A 13,029-nucleotide genomic window follows, 5' to 3' on the forward strand; every position below is an offset into this window, starting at 1 on the left:
AGTTTGTTGAACCGCTGTGTATCTTCAGGACCTTGTATAGGTCTGGCAAATGTTTAATCAGAATGGCAGTTATGGTTTCGTTTCCTTTTGGTGGAACTATTTGTAAATCTTTTTCAGTTCATAAATCAGTACAGCATTCCATGTTCAAGACAATAATTTGGATTTCATAGTTAATTATGGAAAATGGGGGAGAAAAGAGCATTTAGAAAACAATTGTAAATAAGAAAAAATATCTACAATGATTGTACTGTACTTTCATAAATCTTATTGAATTGATCTACACCTTTGTAGATGTGTACTTTTGGTGATTTATTAAAATGATTATTTTAAAACTTGCTGCAGTTTCTCAATTTACTTACAACTTATTAGGCTACCATCAATTGTTGTCCCAATGAATTCCTATAATGTTAAGGGTATCCCTGCAGAAATGTAAGATATTTATATCCCAAGATCCGACCACAACGAACTGTCGTTATTTTTCTACACTTTCGATTGTACCTGTGCTGTTTACATAATATTTTATGGCACTTGTTGAGAAACGAAAGTTTTAGAAATGAGTCTTTATCTAATCTTATCAATCGTATATGAATATTGAAGAGGCCTACTCTTATATGGAATAATACAAAATAAAAAACCGAGCTGGATAAAGCTGTAATTAGTATTGAGGCTAGACAAGGCTATTTACGATAGACCTACCTGTATCACGCATGGGAAAGATATCTCCACCCTTTTCCCTCACAGGCGCTACCTTGTAAAGGTGTGTGAACAGAGCATAGCTTCATTTGCGCGTTGCTCCTCATGAGGTAAGTTGCTTTATTGAAAAGCCCACTAAAATTGTAACTAGCCATTTTATTTGTGGGTTTGGACTTTTCTTATAACCTACATTTTGAAAGAAGAGTTTGCTTTGTTAGACAATGTGGTATCATGCAGATGTAGTGGGCCTAATAACTCAGGTATTTTTATAGTTATCGTACTGGATTCATTTTGATGCATTTTTTATGTATCTGGTTTTCACCCCCTTGTCTAAATAATATTTGAATATTGAGCAGAGTTTTAAAACATGATTTGCATTGAGGCTAACAATGAGTCATGTATGTGTAGCTGTTTCATGTTGTGTTAACTGTCTCAGTTTAAATTGAGTAGAAGGTATACATAATAATAATAATAATCCAAGATGTATTAGTGCTACTAAATGTAAATTAGTGTATCAACCAGCCAGCTGTATGGTCTTCCTCTTTGAATTCAGAAACATAAAATGATAGAGGAACAATAAAAGCAATAGCCAAGTGTAACTTAAGTGCTCTTTGAAATTGGGATGGTTACATTTTGTACCGTCTTCTAACAGTTTATAACTGGACATCAAATCTAACTTATTTATGTTTACTGTCCTTTTATCAAATAATTGTTGACATGTCAAACTGGCAACAGAATAACAGAGAATGTGTGGGGGGGGGGGTGCTTCCTAACATAATTATTTACTCTATGTTACCAAGACACAACTGTGGGGTTATGGACGGAACACAAACTCAGGGAAGACATGACGCCCTTTCCTGGTTCACAGAGTTCCAACTGGACTGTGTCATCAGTAATGGGGTAGTTCCAGAATGGTTCCATGGCATTATTTCCAGGAAGTAAGTTCTCAAATTGTGTCTCTGTCATGTGCCATTGGAATACACTCCAAACAGTAGGACTTACTTTTTCCTGATAAACAACATAGATGAGACCAATGTGTGGCCTGTGGTGAAGGATATACTGTATGCCTTATGACTGTTGTTATTGTCTTACAGTAGGGCACTAAATGGTTGTGTTCTGACTGCACGTTGTAAATGTCTTCAGTCAAGTGAGTTCAAACCGAAGTCTGTTCTGACATCGCTGTGTTTATTCGCCCCAGGGTTGCTGAGGAAATGCTCCTTTCCAACCCCACAGGCTACTTCCTGATCCGTGTCAGTGAAAGCAGGATAGGATACACTCTCTCCTATCGGTAAGCCTCTGTGCTTTGTACATGAGATAGACACTTCCAGGTGAGGCATCATTAGATTGGTTGTTTGTTCAGCTGATACATGAAGAATGGCATTTTATATGATGGCATTTCTTTAAACCGGCAGGCAAAGAAATGTTAACAATGAGCTTATTGGTTGTGTTCTGTTTCCATAGATTTTAACGTATCTTATTCTACACCAATGCCACATACTACCCTCTCTGAAATGAAGTGCCCGCCCTTGTTCTATTCAACAGTGTAGTTCAAAGTCCGTCTGCACTTCCTCATTTCATTTTTTCTCTGTATGTCTAGTGCCACTGATCGGTGCAGGCACTTCATGATCGATGTGCTGAAGGACAATCACTACATTATTGTAGGAGAGGACATGCATCACAGCTCACTGCAAGACCTGGTGAACTTTCACCGCAGGGTGCCCATCATGCCTTTCAATGAGCTGCTGACTGTAGCTTGTGGACAGGTGAGGAACTATACTTGATTCAGTAAACTACAAACTACCATATTGTTTATTTTGTATACACACAGGTACCCTATAGGCTTGAATTGAGTTGGTTTGATATAGCATAAACACACAGTGGTCAGGGTACGGCACACTGTGCTGCATTTCTGTACACTGTTGTGGATACATAAGTGAATTGACGTGTGTTTGACTAAACATTCTTCCCCTTCATCTACTTCATGTTGTAGGTATCCAAGGACAAGGCTGATTATGCAGAACTGTTATTCCCCAAAAGACAAGCCATGAACCCTAATCATGGCGTGTTGCCAAACAACCCCCCACACATGAACAGTAGTACTCATCTAAAACCAGCTGAGGACATTCCACCTGCCCTCCCACATCGTCCCAGCACATTGAGTGACCTTGCCGGCCTACCTCCAAACACTAGCAAACCACCTGTAACTCCAAACACCCCTTTTCCAAGACTCTACCCCTGCCTGGAGTCCGAGTTAAACACATTGAGCTTCCAAACCCCAAGCATGGTAAAGACGCTGGACTAGCATAGTGTTTACAGTATGTGTTTGTTGGGGATAGGGCTAAAGCTTTATTTTCATACTCTGAATGGTGAGATAATACTATTGCAAATGTGTTGTAGGCCTACATTTCCATAATATTGTTGTTATCTAACTTTGGGTCTTAAAAACTAATTTCCTACATATTTCTCTGTAGGTTAAGCGAACTAAGGTTAGACTGTACTCTAAAACGGCATCTATTATTTTCATTCCAGGTAGATCGTACTGCTAAACCAGTGCCATTGCCCAGGAAGATACAAGTAGTCACCACGGACCAGCCAGACCAACCTCCTGAATTACCTGCCAGAGGCCCTGCTCTACCACAGAGAAAGGACAGGGACCAGAGCAGCACTGCATCTAAAGGTCCCCCAGCACCCAGGATTGTATGTACACACAGACCACAGACCCAACCAAACACACACCACCAGGACCCAAACTCCAACCAACAGAAGAATCAAGACGTAAAGTCAGCGATCAGCAACCTGACCCACTTCAAGAGGAAGTTCCATAAGAAGAGAAGTGCATCTCAGGAGCACATGTATGCAGAGATTAGTGTGGAGGATGAGCAGGGGCAAGACCAGCGGAAACTCACAGCTCTGGAGGCTAGAGTGAGGGATATTGATACAGCTGCTGAGAACGGGTACCAGATGGTTCCAGGAGAAATTGACAATGGCCTTCCACCCATCACCGCTGTCACCACTGTTAGACCCACGGACAGTGGGTTACCGACAGAGTATCTGCCCCCTCCTCCTTTTGCCCCTGGATACTAATGTCCACTTCTCTACCCTCAGGATGGATGGCAGGGTGGCCAAACGGACACATGAATTATGAGAGATAGATATCTGTTGAAGGCACTGATGAGTTAAAGTTTAAGTCTGAAGATGTTATTATTTAACTGGATATATCTAGAATCTCTTTTACAACTTAACATTGAGAGCTATTTATGTCTGCAACCAGCTCTGGTTAGTGGTTAGACAATGTCCAATGCTTTACAGTGCTGTGTATGGTCAACAATTTCATATCAAATGTGAAAATACCTTTTTCTTTCATTTTATGTGAGGAATTATGTTAGACATCTATGTATTATTTCCATTAAAATAACATCATGCCAAATACCTGTTTCACTTGTCCATCCAGGCGTGTGATACAACTGCAAGAGATGGTAGTCAAATGCTGATATGTTATCAACAATGTAATAGGGAAGTGTGCTCTCAGAGATATGTGCTGATCTAACTGGTTTGACCAGATGAATTTGAGTGGGTCAATCGGGAGACTCGGGTGCAGTGGTGTAAAGTACTTAAGTAAAAATACTTTTAAGTTCTACTTAAGTAGTTTTTTGGGGGTATCTGTACTTTACTTTACTATTTATATTTTTGACAAGTTTTACTTTTACTCCACTACATTCCTGAAGAAAATAATGTACTTTTTACTCCATACATTTTCCCTGACACCTAAAAGTACTCGCTACATTTAGAATGCTCAAGCAGGACAGAATTATGGCACCTATCAATATAACGCTTTGTCATCCCTACTGCCTCTGATCTGGCGGACTCACGAAACACATACTGTGTGCCCCTGTCTGTGAGTAATAAAAAATATTAAAAAATGAAAATCGTGCCCTCTGGTTTGCTTAATATCAGGAATTTGATGTATAGCATTTACTTTGTACTTTTACTCAAGTATGACAATTGAGTACTTTTGCTACTACTGTACTTAACTACATTTAAAACCAGATACTTTTAGACTTTTACTCAAGTAGTATTTTACTGGGTAACTTTCACTTTTACTTGAGCCATTTTCTGTTAAGGTATCTTAACTTTTTACTCAAATATGACAATTGAGTACTTTTTCCACCACTTCTCGGGTGACAATGTGGGCATTCCGGTGCATTCGGAAAGTATTCAGACGCCTTCACTTTTTCCACATTTTGTTACGTTACAGCCTTATTCTAAAATGGATTAAATTGTTTTTCCCCCTCCTCATCAATCTACACACAATACCCCATAATGACGAAGCAAAAATAAATGAATAAACTGATATCACTTTAACGTAAGTATTCAGACCCTTTACTCAGTACTTTGTTCAAGCACCTTTGGCAGCGATTACAGCCTCGAGTCTTATTGGGTATGACGCTACAAGCTTGGCACACCTGTATTTGGGGAGTTTCTCCCATTCTTCTCTGCAGATCCTCTCAAGCTCTGTCAGGTTGGATGGGGAGCGTCGCTGCACAGCTATTTTCAGGTCTTTCCAGAGATGTTAGATCGGGTTCAAGTCCGGGCTCTGGCTGGGCCACTCAAGGACATTCAGAGACTTGTCCGAAGCCACTCCTGCATTGTCTTGGCTGTGTGCTTAGGGTCGTTGTCCTGTTGAAAGGTGAACCTTCGCCCCAGTCATAGGTCATGAGTGCTCTGGAGAAGGTTTTCATCAAGGATCTCTCTGTACTTTTCTCCGTTCATCTTTCTGCAGCTCTGTCAGAGTGAGCATCGTGTTCTTGGTCACCTCCCTGACCAAGGCCCTTCTCCCCCGATTGCTCAGTTTGGATGGGCGACCAACTCTAGGAAGAGTATTGGTGGTTCCAAACTTCTTCCATTTAAGAATGACGGAGGCCACTATTTTCTTGGGGTCCTTCAACGCTGCAGAAATGTTTTGGTACCCTTCCCCAGATCTGTGCCTCGATACAATCCTGCCTCGCAGCTCTATGGACAATTCCTTCGACCTCATGGCTTGGTTTTTGCTCTGACATGCACTGTCAACTGTGGGACCTTATATAGACAGGTGTGTGCCTTTCCAAATCATGTCCAATAAATTGAAATGACCACAGGTGGACTCCAATTAGGTTGTAGAAACATCTCAAGGATGATCAATGAAAACAGGATGCACCTAAACTGAATTTCTAAAAACTTGTTTTCGCTTTGTCATTATGAGGAAAATGTTTTATTTAATCCATTTTAGAATAAGGCTGTAATGTAACAACATGTGGAAAATGTCAAGGGGTCTGAATACTTTCCGAATGCACTGTACATCATGTGCACACGCTTCAGGTGATAGAAATCTGAAAGCACTACCATGGTTTAAAAAGTCTGTTTAATAATTATTTCATGTGGATATTTTGTCACAAATTTACAGCTGCATTATGACCAACCACCCAGACAATGGGTAGAGTAAGTTAAAATGTAATTTTATTTAACATTCTGGCTTGCAGAGGTCCTGAAAGCACCCCATCCAAATTGTTGTATTGCTATTGTCAGATTATGGTAAAGCGACAGACAAAAGGGGTTAGGCGAGGGGGGTTCCGTGTATAACGTGGCCAATGGCTTTCCGATGTAAAACGGCAACGTCAGCAATGTAAAACGGCAACGTCAGCAACGTGAAAACAGGTTTTTTCAAAAACGAAAAACGCCTATATTTTCGTCATCTCGTTTTCGGAAGAACATTTTTTTTTTTTATCGTTTTTTAGAAACATTGTTCGTTTTTTGTTATCGTTGCATATAAAAAAACAACTTGATATTTCGATTTTCACAAGTGGGTGGGGTTAAATGTGGAATGTCTGTCATTGGCCAAATGCACATCCAACACTTACTGTCCCTTCAAAATAAGAGTTCACCCTTTCTAAAATGTTTCTATTAATCTACTATGAATTAGTCTATTATTAATTCATTATGAATCTGTTATTAATTCATCTACTGTAACATTAATGGTAGGCTTTCTACATGCTATCAATGTTAGTAAGGGTTTGTGTATCTCTGTGGTAACCATCATACACAGCCTATATGCTATTAAATAAAATAAAATGTTATTTGTCACATACGCGTGTTGCAAATGTTATTGCGGGTGTAGCGAAATGCTTCTGCTTCTAGCTCCGACAGTGCAGTAATATCTAACAAGTAATATCTAACAATTTCACAACATATACCCAATACACACAAATCTAAGTAAGGAATGGAATTAAGAATATATACATATATAGATGAGCAATGACAGAGCGGCATGGACTAAGATACAGTAGAATATTATAGAATACAGTATATACATATGTGATGAGTAATGCAAGATATGTAAACATTATTAAAGTGACTAGTGTTCCATTTCTTAAAGTGGCCAGTGATTTCAATAGGCATCAGCAGCCTCTAATGCGCAAGTGATGGCTATTTAACAGTCAGATGGCCTTGAGATAGAAGTTGTTTTTCAGTCTCTTGGTCCCAGCTTTGATGCACCTGTACTGACCTCGCCTTCTGGATGATAGCGGGGTGAACAGGCAGTGGCTCGGGTGGTTGATGTCCTTGATGATCTTTTTGACCTTCCTGTGACATCGGGTGCTGTAGGTGTTCTGGAGGGCGGGTAGTTTGCCCCTGGAGAGCCCTGCGGTTGCGGGCGGTGCAGTTGCCGTACCAGGCGGTGATACAGCCCGACAGGATTTCTTTTATTTTATTTTACCTTTATTTAAGTCAGTTAAGAACAAATTCTTATTTACAATGACGGCCTACACCGGCCATACCCGGACGACGCTGGGTCAATTGTGCGCCGCCCTATGGGACTCCCAATCACGGCCGGTTGTGATACAGCCTGGAATCGAACCAGGGGGTCTGTAGTGACGCCTCAAGCACTGAGATGCAGTGCCTTAGAACACTGCGCCACTCAGGATGCTCTCAATTGTGAATCTGTAAAAGTTTGTGAGGGTTTTAAGTTCCAAGACAAATTTCTTCAGCCTCCTGAGGTTGAAGAGGCTCTGTTTTGCCTTCTTCACCACACTGTCTGCGTGGGTGGACAATTTCAGTTTGCCAGTGACGTGTACGCCAAGGAACTTGAAGCTTTTCACCTTCTCCACTGCGGCCCCGTCGATGTGGATAGTGGGGTGCACCCTCTGCTGTTTCCTGAAGTCCACGATCATCTCCTTTGTTTTGTTAACGTTGAGTGAGAGGATATTTTCCTGGCACCACACTCCCAGAGCCCTCACCTCCTCCCTGTAGGCTGTCTCGTCATTGTTGGTAATCAAGCCTACTACTGTTGTGTCGTCTGCAAACTTGATGATTGAGTTGGAGGCGTGCTTGGCCATGCAGTCATGGGTGAACAGGGAGTACAGGAGGGGGCTGAGCACGCACCCTTGAGGGGCCCCAGTGTTGAGGATCAGCAAAGTGGAGATGTTGTTTCCTATCTTCACCACCTGGGGGCGGCCCATCAGGAATTCCAGGACCCAGTTGCACAGGGCGGGGTTCAGACCCAGGGCCTGGAGCTTAATGATGAGCTTGGAGGGTGCTATGGTGTTGATGTGTAGGGTACTAAGTGATGATGTGTTAGCTTGATAGCGACTTCAATTGAGTGGGTATGGGTGTGGGTGTGTGTGTGGGTGGGGGGATGCAACAGTGTGTATGAAGAATCTTTTGTGACAGTGTTTGAGGGGTTGGCCGAGAGCTGGGAGAGTTCAAGGTGACTGTGGAGAGGCCCTTATACTGCATGCACACAGCCATGGAGCTATCAACAACACTCCCTATGGTACAGCCATGGAGCTATCAACAACACTCCCTATGGTACAGCCATGGAGCTATCAACAACACTCCCTATGGTACAGCCATGGAGCTAATCAACAACACTCCCTGTGGTACAGCAGTGTTGGCACAGCTATTTCCTACATGATGGGTAGGAGGTCATCACTTCTACTTAATATACAATCTATCAATCAAGCATATTTTTTTATATCAGCAGTTGTCACAAAGTGCTTTTACAGTAACCCGGCCTACACCCGGGACATACAAGGCACTACTGCTCCTGCCACATCTATCTCCCTGTGTGATATCATATCCTGTTCTTGTTTAGGCCAGCCGAGTGCAGGTTGGCTCTCCTGTCAACATGAGCTTCCTGCTGTTCTTGCCCCAAATATACACACACACACACACACACATACACACACACACACGCACGCACGCACGCACACACACACGCACACACTATTATGAGTGTTCCCCTATTTACATGTTTGTGTGTTGTGTGTCAGAGTTTAGGGATGATAAGCCAGTGTTTGAAAAGAGGTCTCTGGTGTGGGAGGAGGACATGCAGATGAACTCCAAGTTCCTGAAAAGAAAGGTCACTTATTAGTCTTTCCCTAAACTCTAACCATTACCCCCTACTTTCATCCTAGCCCCCCCTTTTCCATTACACAGCTTTAACACCGGCTACATTACTGTAGCTATGTTGGTCTACTTCAAACAACATAACATAGGGCATTAGGATAAAACCTTCACAGCCCTATTCATTGTCTTAGAGTTGATTTACTAAGACGTCACTGTGACTGACTCCCCCAAGTGTTCACGGGAGATATTACAGAAGTCTGCCAACCACAGGAACATGTACATAACGTAGTTAAAATCGTGGAGAAAATAACCTATGATTCAAGCTGTAGGAAATCAGGGCAGCAAAGTTATCCAAACAATAGCATTACTTGTTGAGTCAGACAAGCATGATCCTAATTTCATTTATAACTTATTCTTACAAATTATGGGGTGATCACATCAGAACCAAAGCAAAGTAGCAGTTACTAGAATTATCACACTCGAGGATAAAGTTCTTAACATAAATAAAGCATGGAAAATATACAAGACATTAAATAATACATGTTCCTTAATTCACACCAACTCACAACTATAACTCTTGAGATTGGAGAGGGGAGTGGAGAGGAATTAGGAGTGGGAGAGGAGGAGGAAGAGGGAGAGCACACCAGAGAAATGTATCTATGGGGGCAACAGCCAGCCTACGTTTCCGTGGTGTGCGTCTGCCCCCTTTCACTAAAGTGAAAGTAACAGGGGTTTTGGAGTTTTTTTTTAAAAAGTGGTAGAAGTCTGTTTTTTCAATCTTATCTGGTGTTGAACACCAACCTGTCCGCCACCACATCCAATGCCTCCCCATCATAGTTTAGCACGTTTGAAGATGAGATGAAATGCTTCATTGGAATCAATATTCTCACGGGCATCCACCGCCTACCCTCTTTTATCAACTACTGGTCTACAGACGCCACCCTCAGGGTACCATACATCGGAAGTAAAATGCCACGCAACCGCTTTGAGCAGCTATGTAGACACAGTGCCTTGAAAAAGTATTCATCCCCCTTGGCGTTTTTCCTATTTTGTTGCATTACAACCTGTAATTTAAATTGATTTTTATTTGGATTTCATGTAATGGACATACACAAAATAGTCCAAATTGGTGAAGTGAAATGAAAAAAAGTACTTCTTGATGCTGACACATATACTATTGTGGCCCAGTAAGGCTCAATAGGAAGAACTTCCCCAAGGCCATTATGGAGGGCAAGCTCCACAGAGGTCAGAGTCTAAAATGGTCTGCAGATAATGTTATGGCATGCCACTAGAGGGACAAATAAGATGTGTACTTTCTAACAGCTCTGGGAATGACACCCTAAAACCAGTATCAAAACACAGGCAGAGCGAACTCATATCTGTTCCGGAGCTGGTCCTGGATTATAACAAGAAAATGGGCGGTGTTGACCATCTCAGGAGCTATTATAATGTTGGACACACAGTCAGGAAATGGTGGAAGTATGTGTTTTGGGGGATGCTCAACATTGCTTTTATCAATGCTTACATTGTGTGGGGGACCCTGCAAAGGCCCCTTCCCAGAAACCGCAGGCGCGTGTGCCTGAAGGCATTTAAAATGTGACTTGTGCATTCGCTTTGTGATGGATACAGTGGCAGGAGGCAGGGAGCTAAGAGTGTGGCACCATGGGGTGTGGACTGAGTTGTAACACATATTTTGAAAGAAGGCCACTCCCTGGTGAAGTTTGAAGGGCGCAAGAGAGGGTGTGTTGTGTGCATTTGGAGTGGACGCAAAGAGTGGGAGATGTGTTGAACTATATTTTGGGTGCTCTACATGTCCTGTGCCACTTTGCAGGATGGGGCTGTGCTTCAACAAGTTCCATGACATGTTGTAGGCTAAATGCTAACACTCAAGTGACAGTGTGACATGGATTTGACCTACAAATTATTTCTGTTTTAAAATCGTTTCTGAACAGTTGTGTTTTTTGTCTTCTCTCTGTATCTGTCCCTATCTAATACTTTGTATATTTTGATTTTTTATATAATACTTGTTGCATTCACTAAATTGTTGGCAAAGTACTATTTCTACATTTTGTGTCAGGCCTGGTCTCTACTAAATTGTATTGAGAGATGTTATCTACATTTTGAAATTATTCACACCCCTTGACTTGTCTTGTTACAGCCTGAATTAAAAATTGATTAAATAGATTTTATTTCTCACTCATCTACACACAATACCCCATAATGACAAAGTAAAAACATGTTTTTAGAAATTTGAGCAAATTCATAAAAAATGAAATACAGAAATATCTCATTTACATAAGTATTCAAATCCCTGAGTCAATACATGTTAGAATCACCTTTGGCAGCGATTACAGCGGTGAGTCTTTTTGGGTAAGGCACTAAACCTGGATTGTACAGTATTTGCACATTATTATAAAAATAATTCTTCAAGCTCTGTCAAGTTGGTTGTTGATCATTGCTAGACAGCCATTTTCAAGGGTTGCCATAGATTTTCAATCCTATTTAAATCAAAGCTGTAACTAGGCCACTCAGAATCATTTAATGTCGTAAGCAACTCCAGTGTACAAAAAGTATACAAAAGTATGTGGACACCACTTCAAATTAGTGGATTTGGCTATTTCAGCCATACCTGTTGCTGACAGGTGTATAAAATCGAGCACACAGCCATGCAATCTCCATAGACAAACATTTGCCTTACTGAAGAGCTCAGTGACTTCCAACATGGCACCGTCATAGGATGCCACCTTTCCAACAAATCAGCTCATCAAATGTCTGCCCTACTAGAGCTGCCCTGGTCAACTGTAAGTGCTGTTATTGTGAAGTAGAAACGTCTAGGAGCAACAACGGCTTAGCCACGAAGTGGTAGGCCACTCAAGCTCACAGATCTGAACCGCCATGTGCTGAAGAGCATAGCGCGTAAAAATCGTCTGTCCTCGGTTGCAAAACTCACTACCGAGTTCCAAACTGCCTCTGGAAGCCACGTCAGCACAATAACTGTTCGTCGGGAGCTTCATGAAATGGGTTTCCATGGCCGAGCAGCCGCACACAAGCCTAAGATCACCATGCACAAAGCCAAGCGTCGGCTGGAGTGGTGTAAAGCTCACCGCCATTGGACTCTGGAGCAGTGGAAACGCATTCTCTGGAGTGATGAATCAAGCTTCACCATATTACAGCCCGATGGACGAATCTGGGTTTGGCGGATGCCAGGAGAACGCTACCTGCCCAAATGCATAGTGCCAACTGTAAAGTTTGGTGGAAGAGGAATAATGGTCTGGGGCTGTTTTACATGGTTTGGGCTAGGCCCCTTAGTTCCAGTGAAGAGAAATCTTAACGCTACAGCATACAATGACATTCTAGATGATTCTGTGCTTCCAGCTTTGTGGCAACAGTTTGGAGAAGGCCCTTTCCTGTTTCAGCATGACAATGCCCCTTTGCACAAAGCAAGGTCCACACAGAAATGGTTTGTCGAGATCGGTGTGGAAGAACTTGACTGGCCTGCATAGAGCTCTGACCTCAACCCCACTGAATACCTTTGGGATGAATTGGAACACAGACTGCGAGCCAGGCCTAATTGCCCAACATCAGTGCCCGACCTAACTATTGCTCTTGTGGCTGAATGGAAGCAAGTCCCCACAGCAATATTCCAACATCTAGTGGAAAGCCTTCCCAGAAGAGTGGAGGCTGTTAAAGCAGCGAAGGGGGGACCAACTCCATATTAATGCCCATGATTTTGGAATGAGATGTTCGACAAGCAGGTGTCCACATACTTTTGGTCATGTAGTGTATATTTGGCCTTGTGTTTTAGGTTATTGTCCTACTGAAAGGATAATTTATCTCCCAGTGTCTGTTGGAAAGCAGACTGAACCAGGTTTTCCTCTAGGATTTTGCCTGTGCTTAGATCTATTCCGTTTCTTTTTATCCCCCCAAAAAATCCTCAGTCCTTGCCGATGACAAGCA

General features: G+C 42.1%; 1 protein-coding gene across 1 annotated transcript; it reads left to right on the plus strand.

Annotated features, from left to right (window-relative positions):
* The first annotated feature begins 743 nt into the window (after positions 1-743).
* On the plus strand, positions 744-4,594 carry hsh2d (hematopoietic SH2 domain containing). Its single transcript, XM_084164348.1, has 6 exons — positions 744-803; positions 1,494-1,631; positions 1,892-1,981; positions 2,291-2,456; positions 2,684-2,977; positions 3,223-4,594. Exons 1-6 carry the CDS (start codon positions 799-801, stop codon positions 3,775-3,777), a joined length of 1,248 nt encoding a protein of 415 aa, XP_084020474.1. The 5' UTR covers positions 744-798; the 3' UTR covers positions 3,778-4,594.
* The last annotated feature ends 8,435 nt before the right edge of the window (positions 4,595-13,029 follow it).

Source organism: Coregonus lavaretus (assembly GCF_964263955.1).
Source record: "Coregonus lavaretus genome assembly, chromosome: 6".
Lineage (NCBI taxonomy): Eukaryota > Metazoa > Chordata > Actinopteri > Salmoniformes > Salmonidae > Coregonus > Coregonus lavaretus.

What these genes read in the sequence shown, in the direction of transcription:
- hsh2d (XM_084164348.1), top strand. An exon ending in CATGGCATTATTTCCAGGAA is followed by an intron (nt 1,632 to 1,891) that starts GTAAGTTCTCAA and finishes TATTCGCCCCAG; the next exon opens with GGTTGCTGAGGAAATGCTCC. An exon ending in TGACTGTAGCTTGTGGACAG is followed by an intron (nt 2,457 to 2,683) that starts GTGAGGAACTAT and finishes TTCATGTTGTAG; the next exon opens with GTATCCAAGGACAAGGCTGA.